General features: G+C 42.0%; 1 protein-coding gene across 3 annotated transcripts in view; it reads left to right on the top strand.

The window, feature by feature from the left end:
• The window catches only part of npas3 (neuronal PAS domain protein 3), a 283,122-nt gene that overhangs the window by 72,644 nt on the left and 185,519 nt on the right, over window positions 1-24,959 (top strand). For all 3 annotated transcript variants that reach the window (XM_023833583.2, XM_072699341.1, XM_072699342.1), the window contains exon 2: window positions 3,914-4,012. In XM_023833583.2, the coding sequence (XP_023689351.2) occupies window positions 3,914-4,012 (99 nt within the window). The remainder of the gene's footprint in view (window positions 1-3,913; window positions 4,013-24,959) is intronic.

Here is a 24,959-nt window from a genome sequence, read left to right as displayed (position 1 = left end):
TTCCACATACCCAGAAAATTCAGTCTATATCTGATAACGAGACAGCTTATTAGCAGAATTACTTTGCATTGTAAATTAGAACCATCATGCAGGTCTAATAAATAAAATATTGTGGCGCTTGAGTAGTGAAGAGATCATGAGGCAGACAGCAAAGTTCAGTTATTAAGCAAACTCCTATTGCGCAATCCTTAAAAGAACACCAGTGAAACAACAAGCAAGAATAAAGAATAAACTCATTTACACACAGAGATGGGGAGCCTTTAAGGAGACAAAAGTAGATACAGGCAGTATGGATATAGCACGAGTCATACTATGAAAACTTTTTTTGTCAGTTCGACAGCTAATAAAAATTTTAAATCCGAAACAGAGTAAAATAAATCCAACAAAACGGAATGCATATGAACTTTCACTTCACTCTCACTTCCACCTACGTTCATCTTTGAAACCAGTGGAAACGACAGCAGGTTCTCAAAAGGCACCAAGCAACAACCAGCCCAGCAGCGGGTCCGTGTTGGTGGAAATGAGGCAATTGTAATTGTTTTTAGATTCACCTGTAAAGTGGAGTGATACAGCTGATGCGAAATGTCCAAGTGTGGTTTTACTCTGATAACCACACTCATAGAATGCCAGATTTCTTGGTTGGAACTAACTGTTGTATAATAATTAATGCATTCTTATTAGAGTAGCACTTCAACATGCTTACTCTGCTGTTAGATGTATGTAACAGAAACATGATGTGGGGGAAGCTTGTTCGCTGCGCAGGTAGTATTGTCACCTCACACCTCCTGGGCTGAGTGCTGTCAGTCTGACTCCTCCTTCCTGTGTGTGGAACATGCATTTACTCCCCCTGATGCACAGGTTTCCTTTGAATGCTCAGGTCTCCTCCGGTAGTCCATAGACATGCGGCCAGGTGATTGAGCGTAGTGTGTGTGTGGGTATTAGGTTTATATTACATTTTCAGGTCCTCACAAGGATTTGTGAATGCAGTCAACAAACTATAAATACCAAAGGTCTCGAATTTAGTTAGGGTTAGGGCTGGGTAGGTGTTAAGATTGATACGTTGGGATTTTTCCACATAGAAATGAATGGAGACTCCCCACAAAAATATAATTACAATAATTACAATGTGTGTGTGTGTGTGTGTGTGTGTGTGTAGTGTAGTGGACTGGCTTCCCATCAAGGCTGTTTCCCTGTCTTCCCTGTGCTCTCTGGGAGAGGCTGTAGGCCCATGTGTTGGTGCTGTCAAGTTTTAGTGAAAACATTTGGAATGAAAAACAGGCTGTATAAATCACTTTTCCCTATGTTAAGTTTCCAAACTATAGTCTGATTTTCAAAGAACTTTTGGGTGTATTGTTCATATTATCAGCAAAAGAATGACTTTTATCATACTGAATGATTCTCTCTTGCAGTACAACACTAAACTTCGTATTGTATAATTATCAAATCCAAATGAACTGAACTGCTAAATAAATAAATTAATCTTTTAAAAAATGGGACTACTTTAGTTAGTTTAAGTTTTCCATATGTTGTCATGTACAGAATGAATGCTATAAGTGGACTACCTGATTACTAAAAGTGAATTGTTTAAACAGTATTTGTACAGGAATTATTCTGTCCAAATCTTTTTGATCCATATAAACGGTTGTTCACTATAACCTGATCACTATGAGCTTTACACTTCCTTGTTGCGGCAAACCTGTGGACACGCCCCAAAGCGCAAGCGGCTAAGGCTAACAACGATGTGTTTATTCGAGGTGGAGATATACAATGTGTGGAAACGCAGACTGAAAATGACATAACAGGTGATGCGAAATCAGGACGTTTGTATTTCCTATTTTCACAATGGCACACTCTCATTTTTCTGCCGAAGAAGCTCTGCAACACGTTAAATCATTTCCTGACAGCAGTGATTAAATTAATTCAGTCTCCGATGAAGATTGCAATAGCAATGAGGATTAAGAAGAAATTGTTTTAAAGACTAGCACAAAACAAGCCGATTGTTCTTAATCATGCAATAGTTCTTGATTTCCCCATTCTGCCATACTTACCATTAATATTGCTTTCGAAAAACAGCAAAGCTACAAATCATATAGAAATAATATAAAAGTAATATAAAAAATGTATTTTTTGTTGTCTAAATATTTGTCTTGCTCTTTTTCCTTTTATGGAATCAAAATGGGGAATCGATGACAACCAGAATTGATAAGCAGAATCAGAATCGACAAAATTAAAATGATAGCAAACCCTGTGGGTAAGGGAGTAAATAAATCTACTGGAAGTATTGCAACTCTGTAATAGATAAGTGGTTATGGGCAGTAGATGGACAGATGGAGGAACTGGATGTAGGAGGCATTATGTATACTGTAGGTTTCAGTAGCAGAAATGTGTTTCTGTTTCCTTCTTTAGTGATTATTAATACCAATAGCATAGAAGAGGTCCAGTATCTCTAAAGTGATTATTATTTTAAATAGACTTCTAGTGTTCTATAATTAACAAGTAGTTCATTATAGTTTGATGTTTTCTCTGGAAATTCACGTTGTCTTACATTTTTGAAATGCACTGAAAAGTACAAGGAATTGCCATAAAAATCAAATTTGAAGTATGTTTTCTGACATGAAAAGTTATGAAGGTAACGTATGAAACTTAAAAACACAACATGAAAGTTAAAAAATGTTAAAGGTAAAACTTGACTAAGATTTTATTAAGATTTTAGCTGTCTTTGACAAAGAACTGAAATGTTAAAAGCAATTCATACCTGAGAACCTTCTCTTTAAACTGTCTTGCCATTTTCTTTAAAACATTTCTTATCTTTGTACTGTCTATGCTTAGCAAATTACAGTGTTCTCAGCAGTTAAATTATCTTTAAATTATCTTCCATTATATCCTTGTAACATGACTTTGGGGTAATCCTAATAGAAATGCGTATGCACTTTCAGTTCTTTATTTGTAGCTAGTTTCACTGTGTATGAAAATACCCAGGAGTAGTATTAAGATCACACAGTCTAGTACAACACTGAAATATTTCTCAAAGTTGTATGCTATAAAAGATGCTCATTGTCAACCTTGCAATGCTACATTGCAAAAACAATCCTTAATCATTAAGCTTGAAAATATAATACAAATGTTAATTAACATTTATACTTCGTGTTGTCAGAATGTTAAATGTCATTTTATGTTACTCATATCAGTACAAATATATCTTGAGGCAAGAATATTCTCACATTATTTTCTTGTATACTGTATATCCTTTGTTCTTTCACTTTTGCCTCTCTCTCTCAAAATATATACACATATATACACGAATGCACAAAGTTTACTTACTACCTTGCTTTATGATTCTGTTGCACTGAGAGTTGTGTATACACGAAACGCACTGCATTTGAAAAATTGAATATAGTATCAATTTTGACAGTCCCTTTTTGAGGGTCAGTAAAATTTCAATAATTCACTGCAGAGTTAAAGTCAATTTCAGCCACACAATGTAATATATATGGCTTGCCTGCCAGCCCTGTGCTGGGTACAGAGCCCTGTAGGAATGTGACATCAAGGAATTTCAAACATTTTTGCTAGAACAGTCAGTGGACAGTCTTATAAGATTCCACATGACAAAATCTTTTAAAGTTAGCCTCCCATGTGCTTTGTGTAGCTGTCAAAACTTATGTATATGTTTACACCAAGGAGCCACACAGTAAGGACAAAACATTGGTCACTGATGATTGCCTTACTGGCATAATCTTTTAAGCCATTTACTGCATTAATTATAGATCATGAAAAATGCACATAGCACAGAACATTAAAGCATAAATACATCTGACTCTGATTACTATTGTCTGCCAACTGTTCTCTGGGGAGGAGGGGGGAAGTACAGTATTCTCTCCTACAGCCGTTAAGAAATTTTCAAATTTTTCCACAGTGACCCCTACTGGGAGAGGCCAGCTAATGCCAGCTCCTGTTCAGCCTCTAGGCCCAAGACACTCCACCTTGGAGGGCAACAACATACCTCATCTCCATGGTAATTCCCTCCCTTTTACTCCCTTATACAGCAACACTCCAATTTACATTCTCAATATTCAGTTCACCTAAAAATTATGCTTTAATATCGATTTCCCTTTTGTTTGCTTGTGAAACCAATATGTTTTGATTGTAAAATGGACATCTATGTGAAAGGGTGAGTAAAACATGAAATCAAGAACATTAAAAAAAACAAGGTACATGCCATCTGCCAGATCTATTTATCTGTTTATTGATTTGTTTGTTTATTAATTAAAACAAAGCCTTATACAATATTATTTACACCAGAGACAAAGTTCTAACTGAAATCCTACCTTGATAAAATAAAGGTTGTCTACAGTAAAAACAATGTATTTTGTGCTACTTAAGCCTTTTACTGTAACAGTGCTGCTTCAAGGCAAAGTTTGTGTTACCACTCCAAATGGAAAGATGCAGCCCACATTTAAGTGATGTTTTTCTAGCTGGGCAAGACATTTCAGCATCAGCCTGGCACTGACTGCTTAATCTTAGGCATGTATATTGCTGCTGCACTATTTCTTTTTAATTTGACATGAACATTGTGGGTCATAAAAATTATCTATAACAACAAGTATTTATGTTTTTTGTGAAAACAAGCAGTTTACATTATGTATTGCTAAAAAGACAATATGCAAAAGGTTTATTAGGGCTATCTCTTCTGGCTTTCATGATAGATAAATGATGTGCTTCTCCTGGGAATGTTGCCCTTTAAAGCCGTGGAACCTGTTGGAAGTTATCAAACTTGTGGAGATAAAAGAAAAAGCAGGAGGCTTTAACATATTCCTCTAGGAGTTTGCTTAACAGACTGGCTTAAAGCTTCATAAAACGCCTTTTCGTTTATCTTCTGGTACTCATTTTGCATTTCCTTTGTAGTAAAAAGAAGGGGGTGCACATTCAGAAATAAATAGCAACCATAATTCTAATGTCTCTCAGGTGGATTCTGTTGGAATTTAAATACAGGGCTAACTGGTAAATCGATGTAGAGCATTAAAAGGATTTTTTCATCACACCCAGAAGATGCCTTTGCTAATAGAGCATGAACATGTTTTCTTGTTTTCCTGTTTCTTGCTTTCTTCCTCCTGTATACAGAGCCAAGTGCGGCCTTGTTCAATAATCAATTGCCAGCATTGTTCCTTTGCAGTCCATAGTCCACCGTTGATATGTGATACAGCAGTCCTTAGAGACACAAAACTACAATGCTAATGACATCCCCAGCCAAGGATGCTTGCGGTTTTAGGCTCAGTACCAGTTACATTCAACTGTGGCCTCTCCTTATCCATAGATTTTGAGAGAGAAACATTGAAAGAAGAATGCTAATAGGTGACCTGTAAAGTCAGTTACCCGTTAAATGCTTGATGTTGGTTACATTTTAGAAACATTGCTGGTATTTAGCTGATTTTGCCAGTGAAATAATAAAATGCAGACAGCAGAATCTTGCGTCATTTAGTTAGCTGAATGATAAATTCTTGTTGGCTTTGGAATTTTTAAAAGTTCTTTGCAGGAATTTTTCGGTGAGGATTTGTGAGTTTATTAGCTGTCGGTTGAGCCAGGTCACCCCCCCCCCCCCCCAATGATTTGTTTAAATGCTGAATGACTGCAGCGCACATTGCCCCCAGTGAAATTGAGATAAATGGCTGCCTGTGAAGCTGGAACGACCCCTTCCCCATGTGTGGGGGTGACGGCTTGTGCTCCGGCAGCACGCCTGTCCCATCGTGTTTATCCCTCCTCTCCGGCAACCGTCTAGCCGGCTTATGCCTCCTCTCGTTTCACTGCACTCTTTCTCTTGCTGTCTTTCGTATTGTTTGCTATCAGTTTTGACTAGAGAGATACTGCTCAGAAGACTGCAAGTGGGATTCCATATGTTAATTTTGACTTACTGAATAGCCTTATAAATATACCAATATGATTATTGTGCATTGTAAATCAATCCATCCATCCATCCATCAATAACTTTTTCTCTGGCACTGGGTTATGCACAGCCTGGAGCCTATGCCAGGAAGCATAATATGGTCTTAATATTTATTAGCGCTTTACCACACTTAAGTCATTATATCTTTATTGTTATTTTCCTTATTCTATACTTATTGTTATTCTAATTTTAATCTTGCTTATTAAACTGTATTGATTTTTCTGTTTGTATGCATGTTTTGTCCAGCACATTGCAGGAAGCAGGTTGGAATGGCCTTTCACTGCACGGTGGTCTGTGTGTTTGGCAAATAAATGCAAAACTTGAAGCAGAGTGAAGTAAGATTAGTATTATTAAAGTAGTTTTCATTTTTATTGACTTCCTGCTATATGTTATAGTCTCAGATGTCCTGTTACACTGTTGTTCTTCTGCAGCGAGCTTCTAAAGCACTGTGTCCTGCTAGCTGATCAAAGCAATTGATTAGACAAGGAAAGTTACAGGCAGGCCTGACGATTTGGGTTTAATATACTGTGTGGCAGGTGGCCTGTTTTGCCTGGGGAATCTCTGTAGGCAATGACAGCTCAGCAATCACATAGATCCTCTCTCTCTCCTCCTCCTCCCTTATTTGCCACCACAGTTAGTTGCCATGGGGCTTGTATTCATGCAGCAGTTTTGATTAGACTCCGTGCATCACAATTTTTTCCTTTTGCCAAATAAGTCCATGCTGGTGCAGGAGTGAGCAAGGGGCTGCGAGTAGGACTACGTGTGCTGGCCGCGTCTGGCATGCGTCTACAGTACATGCTCCTCTGGTGAGATGTTTGGCAAAGCACTTCCGCGCTTGGGCCAGTGACATTGAACCACGCACAGTTAATGTCAGGATGGCCGTCCTGCATGGGGCATGATAATGGTCCGAGAGAGGGAGTGGGAGCAGAGTGAGATGTGGTGGACACATCCCAGCTAGCATGAACTCATTTACTCTATGACACACATCCTGTGCCCTGGCATGCTGTGGTGCTTAGCACAGCTCACAGAGCATCATTATGCTGTCTATGTGTGCATACGTGCGAAGAGCCCATTACATTAAATGACCATGCACCATGGCAGCGTGCAGACACATCATAGTGAGTGGTCCTATATGAATACTGGCTCGGAAGTACTCCAGAGTAGAAACGTTGAGTTACCCCTGAACGACTCCCCGTATCGTTCGGTCCTGATTGGCAGATGAGCATGCATAACGAGCTCCCTGATAACCTGTCCCTACTGCTCTTCCCAGGCTCCTCTCAGTGCAGCCGAGCGGATGCTTTAAGGTCTCGTAGTGGAAAGAAGAGCACAGTTAAACACTGATGGCCAAGGCTCCATGCTGGGCCTGGGAAGTGTGAGTGAATGTGCCAGTGGGTAAGATCTGGGCGGTGTGAAACAGCCGAAAGTGACGCGAGGGTGGGTGCTGGTGGCACCGCCTGCATTTGCATTATGTTACAAGGTGGTGCTTTCCTCTTCGTCCTCCCCCCGCCCCCCAAGTGTTTCAGCTGTTTCTTCTTTTTTTATTCGCACCCTTTTCAAAATAGCTGTGTGAGCGTGCTTCATCTGATGTGTTTTGAACATTGCATGAGGTTACTGCTAGTATGTACTGTATGACTTTGTTGCAAGTTTGCCCCTTTGATGTTTCTCTCTGACCTACTTTTTCTCAGATTGTAGAACTATAGGAATTCTTTTCTCTTTTTGAGTTGCCTAGCATTCAATTATTTAACTGTTTTTTTCACCTTTTTTTCATCTACCTGTTTCTTTGTCTGTGAGTCGTTAATAATGCATTGTATAGATATCCTGAAGAGTAGACATCTTGTGTTGGAGAGCACTTCCCCCTGCTTTGTGAGATTGTGTTTTGAGCGAGTTCTTGCAGTGATGCCGTGACCTGTCTGGTACCAGTCTACCTGCCTGAGCTGCAAACCTGATGCATTTTGGATGTGCAGATGTGTCTCTGGTGTTTTCCTCCTGTGTGACAGTACACTGAGCTCGATGTTACTGGCATAAGTGGGACTTGCCCAGGCAACAGGAGTTTGATTTCAAGTCTTACGTCTCTTTCCACAGTGCACAGTTCTTTACTAAAATGCAGAAAACGGCATCAAAATTCCCGACTCTTGGTTAAAAAAACCCCAGTCCAATCTTCACCTGAAAGATTAAACAACAGCATCCACTGAAACACAATAGTCATTGAAAGATACATCAGAATGAAGCAGAATGTAACCTGTGAATGTAACAGAGCATAGCATCATGTAGATGCACTACAGTAATGAGGTAGCACTATATAGTATATTCCACTTTGAAAACTCATTTAGATTAATTTGTTGAGTATACCGAAGCTTTGCTACTGCAAACTTGCCAGATGTGAAGATACAGAAATAAGACTAATCAGGTAAATGCTAGTGATGTGAAAGCATCTTTAATGCATTTAATAAAGTGCATGAAGCAGGTTGAACAAAATATTTAGGACATTTTTTCGTCTATCAATGGATTTTGAAATTGAGATTTAAATGGCATCCTTCAGAAATTACATACTGGACTTCTTGCTGGTGTATTTTTATTGTATGGCACATGGGGGTGATTGATACAATTAGTTCTTTTTTTAATGGTGCATAGGGAGAATCTTGTAATTTACTGCTTATAAAGGAAAGCTCAAAGTCAAAATTTAGTTCATCCAGGTCTATGCAATATCTAATTTGGGAGCCTCCAGCAAGCACATTATTTGAATTTGGCACTGGCACTGGCTTTAGATGTGGACTTCTGTAATTACACAGCTGTTGCTATGGAGTGATTGACACAAAAATTTGGCTGATACCACATGCACTATTTATGAGTTTCATGGAGTAGCATTTCAGCTTTAATTAATTGATTCCTATGCCTTTAAGGGTTTGTGAAATATTCACAGGATAGGATTAAAAAGTCACAGAGTTCCGTTTGAGTGTCACAGTCTGCAACCGGGCAGTCCCTGCTAGTGGTGATTTGCAGTTGCCCCCCCTAACCACAACCTGCTCTATGGCCACACCCCATAACACACTGTTCAGAGACCTTTTAGTGCAGAACAGATGTGATGTTAAGTGTTTGACCATTTGATGTTGTGGTTTTTAAATGCTATCCTTTTTAAAGAGGTAAAGAGATCTGGAATTAAATGTTGAAAAGCTGAGTCTATATTGTATTGCCAGTGTAGCAATGTACAGCCAAAGTTTGTCTATTTTCATTTAAAGATTAAAATCACTAATTTTTTCAGGGCCATTGTCACGTTCACGTCCAGGGAGGAGGCGAGGAATAATGGGTATTTAGGGGCGTGGCACACATGAGGAATGCAGGGCTGGGCATGACAGAACCCCCCCCCCCCACCGAAGGCGCACACTCTGGGCACGCCCCAGGGCAGAGGCCGAACAGGAAACAGAGAACCTAGAAGACAAAAAAAAAGTCAACGAAGAACCGGGGACAGAACAGAGAGACAAAGAAGAAACACAGAGAACAGAGAAGACAAGTACTGACACAAGAAGGGGAAGGCAGACAAGCAAAGGGACACCAGGGTCGAATAGACAGGTGGAACAAAAGGACCAGGAGGGAACGGAGGAACAACAGGAGGAGAAGGAGCAGGAACAGGAGGGACAAAGGGACGAGGAGCAGACAGGGTAGACCAGACAGGAAGGGACGGAGGACGAAGGGGAGCCTGAGGGAACCCAGACGGGCAACGGGCAGCGGCTGGAGGGGCCGAAGGCGAGAGGGAGGAGGGAGCAGGAGGGGACCACACAGGGGCCAAGGGAATGGGTCGAGGGAGAGACGCAGGGGACATGGAGGGAGCAGGAGGGAACACCGGCGTAGGCAGGCAGGAGGGGGAAGCCGCGGCAGGCGAAGGCGAAGCCGCAGCCAGGGAAGGCGCCGACTGACGCCCCGCCGCAGCAGGGGGGCCCGGAGGCGGCCGACACAGAGCCGGAGGCGGGACCGAGGACCAGCACCGAGGCACCAGGGGGGGACCCGGAGGAGACTGCCGACCCAGAGCCGGAGGACCCGCAGGCAGCCACCGAGCGATGGCCAGGGGACGCACGGGCGAGCTAGGGGGCAGGGCAGCAGGCGGTGCAGCCGGAGAGGCAGGCAGGACGGGCTGGACAGGCAGGACGGGCGAGCCGGGCTGGACAGGCAGGAGGGGCGAGCCAGGCGCCGACGACACGTGGCCAGCAGGGGGCGCCCCAGCGCGCACCTCGGACGGTGCTGCGGGCAGTGTGGCAGCAGCAGCAGCAGCAGCAGCAGGCGGGAGCTGGCGCTGCCCCTTTTAGGGCCTTGGGGATCCGGGGAATGGCATCCCAGACGGCCCTAGCCCCCCTATTGAATAGGCGCGATGGCCGGTGGTGGTAAGCCTCCAAGGGAGGCGGCTGCTCGTCGGCAGGGCTGGCAGCGGGAGCGTCCTCCCGGAAGATCGGGAAGTCCCCCTGCCCACTGGCAGGGATGAAAGTGGGGCAGAGAGAGCATGCCCCCACGAAGATCATTGGGGCTTCTGCTCCTATTTTTCCCCTGCGCTTCTTCCTCTTAGGAAGAGAGGGGCCCTCTGGGACCCAAGGCAGGTCCTTACACTGGGTGCTTTGCCCAGGCAGTTCCCCAGAGCTGGGGATCTGAGCGGCCGAAGCCGTGTTAAGCTCAGTCTTGCGCTTTGGAGGAGTAGTCTCTGGCTGTGCGGCCGAGGCTGGAGCCTTTGCCGTCTTTCTCGAGACCAGGATTGTGGCAGGTGGTGAGTCGGGGGGCGGCTCCCAGACGGCATACCCCAGGTGGGGCAGCCAAACTGCCGCTCTCTCCCTCAGCAGCCGTAGGTTTTCACCCACCTCTTCTAGCTGCTGTTCCTCACCGGTATGGAACCTCCTGTCCAGGAGTTCCCAACATCTGTCCACCAGCCTGTGGGCTACTGGATCCTCTCGGAGCTCCAGCAGGTTCGTCCACTGAATCACTTCTTCCTCCATGGGGAGAACCTCCCCAGTAGCGCTGAGCTTGTTGTGGGGACTTGTCATTCTGTCACGTTCACGTCCAGGGAGGAGGCGAGGAATAATGGGTAGTTAGGGGCGTGGCACACATGAGGAATGCAGGGCTGGGTGTGACAGACATTAAATGCAGTATGTTTTAGCTCATTTAGCATTTGCTGTATTTACTAGTGAGCTTTCTTGAGGCCGTCAGATCTGGTTGCAATGTGTGTGAGTGGGCAGCCATTCAGGTATCCTGCCTCTGTCAGTTATGCTGGCACACCAAAACTCGTGAGGCATAGATGTTCCCCACCGCTGTGAATGGGCTGCGAACGCATGCTTACTCATGGGCACTGACTGGCTCTGTGCATTGGAGCTGCATTCTGTTCACTGGGGATGCTTCGCAGTCAAGCTTCCATTGCTGTGAAAAGTTAATGCTGTATGATGACTGCTGCTAATGAAAAAATGGTTTTGATGGAATGTCTTGTACCCAGAACCTTGATTTTTATTTCCTTTGATGAGTAAAGGGACTTGCAAAGTAGAATTTGCCATCTGGAATTATCTGTCATGCAAATGGATGGAATGAGAAAATTTAGTAAAGGAAAATTAAATATCATTTGTCTGTATTAGTCCTGATTAATTTTCAGGAAGCTATACAACATAGTTCATACTGTATGTTATGATTAAGGAAGCCAAGGCTTAAGAAAAATCATGCAACATCTAACTCAATACTTTATGCATATGTGGTAAGAACTACCAGGGCTGATATTCCAAAGTATTTCATATTATTGAGAGGTAATCAACAAAGGATTTTAAGGTCATGTATGCATTATGGAAATAAGTGGTGTTAATGTGTATGGTATTCAACAGCTTACAAAGCATTTTTCTGTTTCTTTGTTATTTGTGGTTGGCTGTTTTTTATTCTCTGCTGGAGAATGTCTGTGAATTGGTTGCATAAATTGAACTGTCTCATGATTTTTCAACAGAAACAATAATGAGAGTCTAAATGAGCAAAGGCATAGTTAATTGTAACTGAACTACATGGATATCTGTTGACCCTTTAAAATAAAAGTATGAAATTGGTGTTTTCCATAATTGTAGTGCCACATGAAATACTGAATTGCACATGCTACAGTACCACAATTACATGTAGGTCTTTCATTCATACTACTTCAACTAGAAAATCATTTGTACGTATTGTTTAGCAATAGTAATAGCATTCTTTGGTCTAAACTGAGTAGTGCCTGCACCGACTCTCCGCTCGTAGGATTGCTATTTTTAAAATGACGCGTGGCCAGCTGCATTGTTCGTGCGTTGCTGTTTCAAGGCAGTGCAACGTCGTTGCCCTTTTGACCAATAAAAACCATATCTGAAGTCAGTGGGGCTCTGTTAAACAGTATTTATGCATCGCATTTTAGTAACATGTGGGTGCAGGATGCTCATTATTGACACAGATACGCGCTCTAATGTGCACTTATGGTATTTTGTTATTTTAATTTAATTTAAATATGTTTTATTATAGAGTACAACTGGTCCTTTCACGCAATCATACTGCTTAATGAAACACCAAAAGAAAAAAATAGATTATATATTAAGTGTAATATATATTAAGTGAAGAACAAACTGTATCATTCAAAAACCTTTTGAGTTCATTATTAAAATTAAGCATTTTGAAGGCTGAAAATGCATTTCAGATATTTAGAGAAGTCCCAAAGAAGGTCAGAGCATTCTTTGTGACATGTTGTATGTTGCATACCATTGCCATGCGTGATGGATGTCCGTTGGACATAAATGAAGACATATCAGAGGACTTAATAAGGTGTGATGCTTAACTGCATTTGCTGATGCCAACAAAGGAGTGTACGCTGGCACAGCGTGGGTAAAGAGGGATCAGCTGACAGAAGAGCTGAATCGTCTGTAGCCTGATAAGGAATCTAAATTCTGAGATGTAAAAAAATACATTGGCTTATATTTGAAAATTTTAAAACACCTTAAAAACTATAGGCCGTGTTGTGTTTGAACAAAGATTGCACTTTTATTTGTATTCTGCGAACTTTAGACAAAAATACACACAAGTATAATTAAGTCCCCGTTCCCAGTCACTGCTCTCATTCAGCAGCGAACTTCCCCGTCTTCTGACATCATTATACTTATTTCGGCACTGAGTGGATGATCTGGTGATGCCAGAAAGCAAGGGCTCACTCACAGTAGGCGCAGCACACACTTTGAGAATCACTGGCTGAGGTGGAACAGTGCTGCTCCCATAAATGATATGCTCGCACATTTTCACTTTGCGCACGAACACATCCGTTTCATCGGCCGAAAAGCGATCTGGCTTGCCGGGCAAACGCGCCATTGTAAAAGCAATCCGCAGTAGATCATGCGCATCTGTCTTTTAAAGATGAGGCGATGCGCCATTCCGATTGGTTCACTGCATGTTACTCCCAATTAAGAGAGTTAGGACAACCTTTTTGTGCCTTGCACTGGGGCAAAGTCTGGTCTTTCCGCCGTCAAAATAGCAAAATGGATTTGGACATGTTCAAATCTGTTAGTTGCACTTCGCGTTAGATCCTTAAAATAGAGCCCAATGAGGTAAAAGGATTCTTCTCGCAAAAGGCCACAGCAGAAGCAGCTGCTTCCAGCAGTCAGTGCACAGAGCACCTTGTTTTAAATAATGTCTGTGAGTTAGTCACAGATAAACCCATCCCGGCACCTATAAACACACACACTCACACACACACACACGCACACACACACACACACCAGGCCCTGCATATCTATCAGGCAAAATCAGTCTGTTGGATGCCACTGCCAGCCCCTGACAGGTAGTCACCTTGCGGGTCCCGCTCATTGTGCCATGAATAAACATGCCCGGTCATCCTGCACTCCATGGAAATGCATGCTGGCTTCGGTAATGGCCTCTCAACACAACACAAGAACAGCGTCCTGCGCTATTATGCAAAGAGCAAAAGAGTTGGAGAGGCTCTGCTTACAAATACCCAAAGCAATCGAGGTTCATTAGAGTTGGCCTGCTAGAACTGCCTTGTCCTGTGCTCTTGGTTTCCACAACTTTCCTCTGCCGCATTTTGTGTAGAATGTCCATGGCAAATTGATTTTATTAATTTGCTAATTAATTTGTTTTATATTTCTGCTTCATCTAAAAATAGATTTTGAATTATTACATGTAGATTAGGAATGGGCAGCACTAGTCCCTGAAGGCCTCAGGGTCTGCTGGTTTTATATTTTATCTCAGTTCTTAATTGTTTCACTGAAGGGATTACAAAGTTGGCTTACCTGATGTAAACTGGTTGCTAATTGAAAGACTACCCTAAAGCATCTGCTGGGCACCCCTTGTCTAGAACCGAAACAATGTTTCCTTCATATCCTGCATCCATATTCTTATTCTTATTTAGGGAGCAAAAGCAAATGAGATATAAATAAAACTAATGCTTCATGAAAAATGACAATGGTTGTATAATTCAAGACAGATATGAGCTGGATTACAAAGCATGACCTACAACACTTTTAAAGGAATGTATAGTTTAACTGTGGAGGTCTGAATGAATGACTTTGAAGTGTGCAAAGCAGTCAGCTATGTCAAAACATTGTAGTACATACGCTGACTGCTTTGCTTTTTGGCTTTTCTGTTTGAGCGCATGTAATTATCTGTCAATCTCAATAACCAAAGGGCTTTGTTAAACAGATGTACTGTAAGTGGAAGAAGGGATGCTTGATTCAGCTCTAAGGTGGAGGGGCAATCAGAGGTCTGTAATGTACAGTAAATCTGACAAAAGGCATTTAATCTTAGAGCAGAAATTAGTCATATGTCTATTTAAAGAAACGGTCAGTTCCATAATCTTTAAAACATTTTTTCTCCAACTGTCTGCTTTTGCCATCTAAAGAAGCCTTTTTTTGAGCAATGGCTCATTAAATTCACAGTGCATGTTTGCTGATACTCTCGACAAGGGTGATAAAGCAGCATTCTGGTGCACATATTTACAGGTTGCATTTGTAGAAAATGTGGATGGGGAAGAGCTGAAACATTTGGCTTTGACAGCAACAATAAGTACACATGTTTTCATAGCACGTTTGTAGTTCATTGGTTAATGGTACAGTGTTACTGAACTGCTAGCAATCAGTGGCTTAGTGACAGCGGCAACCATCAATCCTTCATTTATTTACATATAAATGAAAAAAGATTTATGGTTTAAGGGGCAGTGCCTTAAAGTAGATAAAAGTTAATGTGGTATTCATGCTGTTTTCTCTTCTGTTTTGGTTAGGACTTAAACACATTTATTTAAAGGTTTTGAGTCAGAGATTAATTTATATTAGGAATTCCTTATTTTGAGATGATCATCGTTCACAGCAGCTTAGAGAACCCTGGTACTCATTTGTGAAATTGTATTTACTTAGAGTGTAAGTTTGTTTTGTTCTCCCTGATCAGAGATGTTTGGGCCTCGTCTGCTTGCTGTTGCACCTGGGTCTCAGCATGGCTCTTTGTTTTAATTAGCGTTTTTACATCGTGGCCTCCGCCGCCACTGCCACCCACATCCAGGTGCGTCACACAGCAGCCTCTCTCTTCAACATGTCGCCTTTATCTTCAGGTCATGCAGCCTAAGTTAATAGCTGGCAGCAACATGCCATGGTTTCAGGCTTTCATCCCATTGCAGGAGATGGGGCATTTTCATTATATTGTTACATTTGTTTATCATGAATGTTCAGCTGACTAATGTTATAACAGAAAAAAGAAACATTTCTTATGCTCCTCAAAAGATTAAGCGAAGCAAAATGATCAGTTTTTGTAAAATATATATGCCTGTTTACTCGTATTACTGAAGTATATTAGTATAGATTTTGTAAATTTGTGTGCATTGTACTTGTGTTCTTATTCACAATCAGTATATATCATATTTTTGACCTTTTAATTTTTCAAGCTATTTTTCATGTAATAATCCTTCTTTTAAACTGCCTTTTCTTTAGTGTTTCCTCTCAGCTCAATATATGGGAATATTTCTGAAAGCCATGGCTTTTTTGAGTATTTTTACTTGGCTCTTTTTTGATACTTTTGATCATATTCTGTAACAATGAAAAATATACCTTTTCCACAATGCCATTTATTTCAAAGCAAATCTTGCAGAAAATATTTACAAGCTAGTGCCTTTTTAAGGCCACACCTACTAGGAAAATATGAAGATGACTTTAGGATACTGCATGGTGCAAATTCCATAGGTATTATTTAGCTAGTTGGGATGCCTTTGTGAACTAGTTCTGCTGTGATTGTAGTCTGTTTTTGCTGACATGGTTGAGAGACTGTCACGCAAGGGTAATTTCATGAACCACTGATTCCTATTACTCTGTCTCTCTGTCTGTCTACCTCCCTGTCTACCCATATAGTAATATGTACACATGGTAAAAGAAGAATTATCTTGGTCAGTATATGAAGTGAGGTGTTTTGTCTCTGTATTGTTCTGGCCGCAGGGTGAATCTGAACAAATACAATGTATTAATTGATAATCACTCCAGAGCTGCTTCCCCACATGCACTGTCCCTGGGTCTGTGGAGAAGGATGTGGCAGCACCAGGTTCACCTCTGTCACTTGCTGCCTCCATATGGTAATTCTAGTCATTCTTGGCTTGGTCTCTTGCCAGGAAGTACCAGTTAATCACAGACCATCAAATTAAAGCTGGATGTTTCTCAGTCTTCCTCTAACCTGTCTGCTGCTTATTTATGTACCTGGTTTAGTAGATTTTATTTTGGTTTCCCCTCCTAAATATAGCATTCTTATTTACCACAATAGCTAATGTGAGTTCTTAATCATATTTGTACCCACTGGGCTTTAAACATCCAGCAGGCCACCTGTCTTACACATTAGCAAATTCACAGGACAGATGGGAAGGTGAGCGCTTGTCCTTGGATAAACACATTCTCAAACGACAGGGGCAGTCTCAGGCCTGGCTGGCCAATCCGTCAGTCCAGCCTGGGTGATTCTGCCCAGTTCTGGCGCCTTTGCCTCCTCCTTGTGCCAGGGAAATGACTCTGCTTTCATGGTCATTTTTTTGATGGTGCTGCCTAATACCACACATATCTAAATATTGCTGAGAGCAGCAATACACTGCTAAGCTGTGGCATCCCATACTTACCAACATATCCTTTGTTTGGAATGTTACTTTGATAATTAAAAACAATTTGAATGAGCACTGCTGTGCGCTTGTTAAAATACTACTTAGGGTTAGAAAATGCAGTACCTGTTATTATGGTTCAGAGTATAACCAATGACAGTGGAATTTTCTGTGTGACGAAGCAGTTCCCTTATTTTACACATAAACCCTTATTACCCCTGTCTAACACTGATCAGAGCAAAGCCCAACAGAGAGAATTTTGCTCTCTGCACTTTCCTCTCCCTTGCAAAGGCATGATCTGGTACTTTCTTAATTGTTTAAGATAGTCTTTAAAAAACAATTGCATAATTACTCTCTCCCATATCAAATTAGACATTCTCATTAGAAGCTCATTAAGTCACTTCCTTCAATGGAGCTGCAGAGAAAAATTAGCTCTGACTTGGAAAACCCAGTCAGAAAAGCATGTAGGAGCTCAGTTCAGCAGTCGCCTAATTACAGTTCAGATCTAGTATAGGCCTTTTGAAATAAAAGGAAACAAATGCATGAGCTTTAGAAAAGTCACACCGAATGTTGTGAAAATCTTCATTTTATTAGCACAACTAACGAAGTACTGCAATGGGTTGGCATTACATCCTAGTTTTTTCCCTGCCTTGTGGCAGCAGTTTCCAGGATAAGCTCCAGACCCCCAGTATAGTGGGTATGGTAAATCAATGAATGAATGAATCAGTCAATATAGCAAGGCATGTGGATTTATTATTAATTAGCTAGTCATAGAGTTTTACATTATTAATAACCTATAAGCAACCCACTATAGATGGATTCTCTAGAACAAAGCACAAAAACTATATTTACTGTAGTCGAGGTATTTGCAGCTTATCATTCAGCCATTGCTGTTTATTGAGTGTATTTTGGTCTAACCAGTGAGCGGCGGTAATGATAATATGGATAATCATGTTAATGGCAGGCTTTCATACCCATTGTGTAAAAAGGGCTTTGTGAAAAGTCACTCAGCAACACAAATGTTGTGGCCTGAAATTGTACTCTGTGTTATATAATACAAATTTGCTTCAGACTGCGCAGTTGTTTTGCTATCGTTCCCTTTCATTGCGGCAATCAAGCTAGTGCAAGTCATCATCATGTTTTGTGAGCTTATTATACAGGTGCCCCTACACTGAAACCTCTAATTAGCTTTCTGTGTACATACATAGAATTATGGTGAAAAAAATGTGAGCACAGAAAGGGATGTGCAGTGAAGAAAGAGAAAGATTTCAGCTGGTCTGCAGCAAAACTCAAGTGTGATTACCAGGTGCCGGCTATCTGGATTCCATAATCTGCTGGCATTTTCCACTTTCAGGGTTAATTCAGAATCCCTGTTTTAGTGTAAATTCACCGTGCCCAGTGCCAAGACGGGGAAAAGGAGCCAGCGAGAGCAATTTTACAGACATACAGCACATCAGAGCAAGACCTTATCTGTGGAAAGAACAGGCATCAAACAGCCGACTGTGGCAAGTTGTCTGGGGTACATTTTTCATGATTATTATTTTTTTGTGTATCCAAGACCTTCATGAATCAGTAGTCTGCTGGTAGTGGCCTTCAGGGAGGAATGCAGCAATAGTGTGTTTCTGTTCCTGCCAAGCCACTCGCCTTTTCTTCTCTCCCGCAACCTTTGTTTTTCAAAACAATGATTATCAACAGCCAAACTCGAAGTGCCTTCCAAATGAAGGCCTTCTAAGAAAGAGCCACATTGTGCATCAATTATTTAGGTTTACTCTGCTTTGTACAAACAAGCTTTCTGCCAGTGTGGGGCTCCACTCAGCCAATTACTTCAAGGTGTTTAGTTCATTTATTGTTGGAGGCGTGAACGTTGTACAGGCTGTTGGTGGCTGACCCGGCTAGGAGTCTTTTGTGATCAGCTTTGATCACATGCAGCTGGCCTGCTCCCGCTGTGGCGTCAGGAGGAAGAGCGGCTGCGACAGTGGTGGGTGACTTGGCTGTGGGCCACTCCAGGTTAAGGAGATCGGGGGATCATTAGTGTGTGAGAGCAGCACTTGCAGAAGAGAAGGCTACCTGGCCGGCACCCCCCTGCGATCCGCAGTGGTGGGCGACCCTGACATCCTCCTCTGCAGGCAGTTGTCATGCTGTTTGCTTTCTGTAGTTGATATACCTTGGCTGCCATGTGGGGGATGGGGCTGACACCAGGCTCGGATCAGCGCCGCACTGCCGTCCTCCTGCCTTGCATAGTAATTACTGGAGGCAAATGTTATATAAAGCTGCATGTGGTAGTTGTTGGGGTCCTAACCTTGTGGACTGAGTGTCGCCGGTTCATTCTATACCGCGGCCACTTCCTGTATTACGCACCCAGACTGTCAGTTTTAAGTGGTCCTTGACGGGGGTGTGTGCTTGGAAAATAAATATCTGAATTATTTTTGAGACTTTTTTAGACTTAGGAAAATAGTTTGCAGTTTGGCTTATCATAACATGCTACACATGATAAAGCTGGGCCTCCATAAAGCCATTCAAACCTGTTACCCAGAATAGAAATGTACAGCAAAGGAACAACTGATAATGCACTAGTTTCCTGCAGTACAGCATACAGTAACAGGTGGTGCGGTGACTTGTGTGTCTTTGAACAGCTTAAAGGTCAGAAGTCAGACTTTGATAAAGCTCAGATATGTTGTAAATAATTGTCACAGGCTGAAAAGAGACACACGTCAACATGTCCACGTGCTGTCTTACCTGTGATATTCTGTAGGTTTCTGTGTGGTCTGATGGTTTATTTCTGCAATAGGGGTAATTAAGTATCTCTTGAACCAAGCTGATATGAAACCAGCACAGGTTCATTAATGTGAGATGCTGAGATATTGAATTTGAATGCTTTTTTATTTGGAAAACCATACTGACAGATAGCAGGTACTGAATATTTCTCTGTTTTGATTTTTACCGACCTTGTTGTTTATTCCAGATGTATGTGTTTAATTTATGTCATGTCATATGAACAGCTGTGTAACATTTACAGTTTATTATTCTGTTTCAAAAAGCTAAGCTAAGGTCTTGTCATGCATTTATTTATGCAGGAGAACATTTTTCACCTAATCTTTCCGTTAGACTTGAATATTCATGATCATGTAACCATTCCCCACCTGTAATCCCTTGAATTAGTCTATCACGATTCAGCCCTCAGCTCCGTGTTGCTCTTTTTTCTGCAAACATGTGTTGCTTTTCTCATCGCCTTCACTTTGTCCATCTTGGCAGTGAGTGGCAACTGAAGCAGTCTGCAAGATAGCGGGATAGGAAGGTTGGCTCAAGTAATTTTGTGGCTCCCGGGTGATGGAGGCTTATATGCCATTAACAGTGTCTATCCCTGTTCTGAGTGTGCCAAGTCCTTAACAAGGAACCACCACTAATTTCAGAGCTAATATTGAGCCGTTCCACCTCAGTGGCTGCAGCAGGTGCCTGGCTCTGACAGTGAGCGAGAAAAGTGAGAGAAAATTACCATTGTACTGTAGAATTTCTCTGATTGAGCCTGGTGATTACACTGTCAGAGCGTGTGCAGCGGGAAGCTGCAGGGATGGCGAAAGTGCCACAGCTCTGCTCATGACCACACCTCGTATCTGTCTTCAGATAGCAGCTCCTCTGGCTCCTCTGTTCCAGGTCATGTGAAGGGCTCGCTCGCCAATCTTTTGGGCTGAACTGGGAAATCTGTTAGCAGTGTTCTTAAGTGTCCCTTAGAGGGTTTTTTCCTCACCATCAGGTGGTGGATTGTGGGAAAACAATACTGAAAGGTGGATGTGTAGGTGCACAGCGATGGCTACATAAAGAGGTAACATGGCGTTGCTAGGCCATGGACTAAATCTGATACCCACTTTTACGCAGTAAAATTAAAGCTGAATGAAGGTACTATTTAGTCAGTGTCTGTGAAATGAATATGGGACATTTTTTATTAACTTTATTACTTATCCATCTTCCAACCATTTGTCTTTGTCAGGATGGTGGGCATTTTATATGTTAAATCATGTACATAAATATTATGACTGAGATTATAGAGAAATGGATTGTAGCGGTATTTTTTGTTGTGGTTATTTTTTGTGTGACTGTACAATAGTCCAGGTGAAATCTGATACCTAGCATGATAGCGATGGCACTCCCGCCCCCCCCCAGATGTGAGGCAACCTGTATGTGACAAGATAGGCACCTTACTCAGTGTCTAAGAGTCCTCAGTGTAGCTCCACTTTGCCACTGAAAAGCAGAAGAGCTTTGTGTACTCTGCTATGTAAATATATACTTCAACATATCAGCTGTGATTCCGCATGCCCTCCATCAAACAGCATGGGTCTGCCTGCGCCACGCATGATCCTCCCAGACAAGGAGGATTCATTTGCTCTTCACCCGCTCGCTTCCTGTGCACTGCGAACACACCGGGTACTCTGCGTTGCCTTTGGCTTGATGCCTATGAATTGCAGCTCAATATAGTCCTCTACAGTGTTCAAAAGAATAAAGCTGAAATGTAAATAGGAAGCCTTTTCTCATGACAATGAGATTCATGCAGGAAGGGGGGGGTGGGGGTGTCGAGAAGGCTCCTGCCCATGTGCTAATGAAGGGGGAAGCTGTCCTGAGAGCCTGCGTGGCTTGGCCGATGCCGCATGCTACGGCAGAGCTGCCGATTGTAGCCTCTGTTCGCCAGTACTCATTTCCCATATCCATTATCAACAGAGGGATTTTGCTTTCCACTTCATTAATCATTCCAATTCATGCATTTAATGACATTCTACATTTATAGTAACCACATCATGGTAAACCCATAAAGATCCACCAGAGCCTGCCTGATCTATTGTGAAGGGTTCAGCATCTGTAGTGCAGATAACGGCTTGTGGCTTCACTCTAGCAATCTCCCACTTCACAGGCAAGTTTTGTTCTGCTTTTTCCTCTTCTGCGATATTTCCATTTGAAGCAATTGAACAGAGAAAAAAATATGGAACAGAATATATGTAGGGCAATCAGTCTCATAACAGATTCAGTTGAGTCAAATCCAAGAGCCTGATGACCAGTTGTAAAATCTGGCCAGGTTTGATTTGCCCCTGCTGGGAAATTTCTTGTGTGGTCTGTGACAGTAGAGCAATATGCACCTCAGTTTCTGGCCCATGAGACACATGTATGTGCAGACTGTTTTCCCAAGCCATTTTGCATTTTCAGCTATTTGTGCAATGCATTTTATAAAATGGCTCATTTGAAGGAATGGATTTTGGGTAAATGCATTGGTATTAATATCTTGGAAAATAAGTGTTTTAAGAAATCAAACCAAGACATTGGATCTGGAGCTGATAAGGAGCTGATTGTGAGACACACAGTGAACTGTATCATCTGACAGTCACTGCTGCAGAGCACATATAGCACTAACAGCACCTCAGAGCTGAAGCATAGCTATGAAGACATAGACACAGCTTGTGGTCAGATAATGCCCCAGCAAACTCATGGGAATGCAGGAGACGAAAGTGAAGCTGATCAACAGATGGGAAGAGGCAGCTAGAGGCAACTGGGGTCTGGCTTACTGCCATCAGCCACTCCTGCTGCCCTTGTTCCGCTGCCCCAGGGCATGCAAGTTGATCTGATAATTTCTCCTCAATTCCAGATGCAGGGCACAGGCTATGCCCGCACCAAGACACGTTGCATGTCCAGTAAAGGCCATGTGGCTCCTTGCGGAACCAGTTCTATGTTTTATATTGCATCCTATGAATGCGCATCTCCTCTACTCTAAATCTGTCACATGAATTAACAAAAATAGACCTAATTCCCATGCTTCTCAACTTCTGGCTGAATATGGATTCTGATTGGGTTTTGTACTGTATTATAGACTGTACAGTAGGAAGAGGATCAGCTTAATTATATAATTCAGGCACTGCATATCTACGAAAAATGTGGCTGTTTAATTTTTTATATACATATTACATTTAAAAGAAAATACATTTAAATAAACTCTCCTATACACAGCTCCTTTTAAAGCTCAGAGATTCCGATTTCTCACAATCTACAGTATGTGAGACATTTAAACGGGATTTTCCAGAGTGGGCTACCATCTCACGAATGCAGGTGAGCGACTGCAAGCTCTTTGCTGCCGTTTTGGCTGCTTTGAGGCGGTGCAGTTGCCATGTAATCGCATTGAAGCGGGCTTACCTGTGCTGCCCTGAATGGATTTATTCACAGCTAACGGGATTTGCTGTGCCGCGATGAATCACTGAGCCTCACTGCCGCCATCACTTCAAGCGGGGCTCTTAATTACATGCCAACAAGAGATCGCCGCTGACATGCCTCCGTGTGGCTCGTTTGAGCAAGGCCACCCACACTTGCCATATCCAGTTAGCTACTTGGGGGCGCCACTGCAAGGCCACTCATCCACTCATAGCTGTACTTTATGTCTGTCTTATGTTGTTAATTGTCATACCATTTACTCCTAGAGCAATGCAATTTCAACCCTTTGTGTGCTTGTATATGGCTGGGCTGACAATAAACATTCGTGAATCTTGAGTCTCATCTTCGGTCACTCGTCATCGGCCCGTGGTTCACCAGTGGTCTCTACATGCACACTCACCGCAATGACCGTTTTGCTGCACGTCCTTTTTCATCCTTACATAGTGGAAAAAGCAGCACAGTATTATTTTTTAAATTAAACCATGAAATAATAGCAACCCATAAATCTGTCAGTAAAAGCAGTAGAGCTACAGAATTTGGCCCTACAAATTCTTTAATCAGGATTTTAAATCTAAATTGTGGCAGAAATGAATCTCCCTGCTAAATGCATGTCCTGGGGGCACTGCATTCACTTTGGGTTACTCTTGGCAGTCCCCCTGGTACTGTGCCACCAGCCAGCGGATGACTAATGGTGGTTTGTCAGTATCATCAGAGCATCGGCTTAGGAGGAAAATGCACTTCATAGAGGTGGAGCCCAAATGAGCCAACATGACAAAAAATATTAAAGAAGTAAAGGTTAATTAGTTTGTTTTTGAATCTGAAATATGTCCCTATTAAAATATGGAAACAAATTGAAAGCATTAGTGAGACATCAAGGTGACATACGGTTCAGGTTTATGAGTGTGTGTTTGTTCATGTGGGAGTGAATCAGGCAGAGTGATCAGGGCTCTCACAGTTGTGACATCAAGCCTGCTTTGCTGGAGCAGCATGGTGACCTTGTGTTGCTGACAAACATCTGCACTGTTGGACATAAAAGAGGGAGTTACTTGCCTGCCCAGGCTAGCAGCCTGCCATCAGTGCTCCTCAGCTGTCTCAGCCAATGTGGGATCAGGCTCTTCTCACAGCTCCATTCACTTATTGACATCATGCATTGCTGAAGTGGTGCACTGTTTGGTCTGAATCAATAATGAGTAACCCACAGTGAAAAGTCTAAAAAGTCTAAACTCTGCTTGGAATGGTTGCCTCAACAAATAAAATTCAACTATGTAGAACATGACAGTAATTATCAAGACAGTCTTTGCCACTTAAAAATGTCTTAAAAATGAAGAGCAAATTTCTTAAGCTCTGTCCATGGGATAAGCTGTCGAGAAAAAGTCTTCGAAAAAATATAATGGAAATTTAACGAAAGTTCTTTGTTGGATTTCAGGAGTGAGTCTTGGCTGGTGATGAGGAAGCTTGACTTTAGCTCATTGGTGGTCCCATCTCAAAAATAACAAAAAATGGACTGAGTTTTGGAAATCTGCTCTTCAAATGTCTTTGTGAATAAATACTTTTGTGCTCCATGAAATTATAGGGATGTGGACAGCCTAGCTGTTTGGTTTCCTAAATGAACAGGGGAATGCTATCTTTTTTTACTTGTGAATGAATGAAATTGCAAATGTTCATTTTAATAGTCATCTGTCTATATGAACAATCTTTTTGAAGTGACGTTTGAAGGTTTTTGCCTTCTAAACACTAGCTTATATGTAT

This window comes from Paramormyrops kingsleyae, chromosome 14 (assembly GCF_048594095.1).
Source record: "Paramormyrops kingsleyae isolate MSU_618 chromosome 14, PKINGS_0.4, whole genome shotgun sequence".
NCBI classification, from domain to species: Eukaryota; Metazoa; Chordata; class Actinopteri; order Osteoglossiformes; family Mormyridae; genus Paramormyrops; species Paramormyrops kingsleyae.
This window is presented reverse-complemented; position numbering and strand designations above follow the sequence as displayed.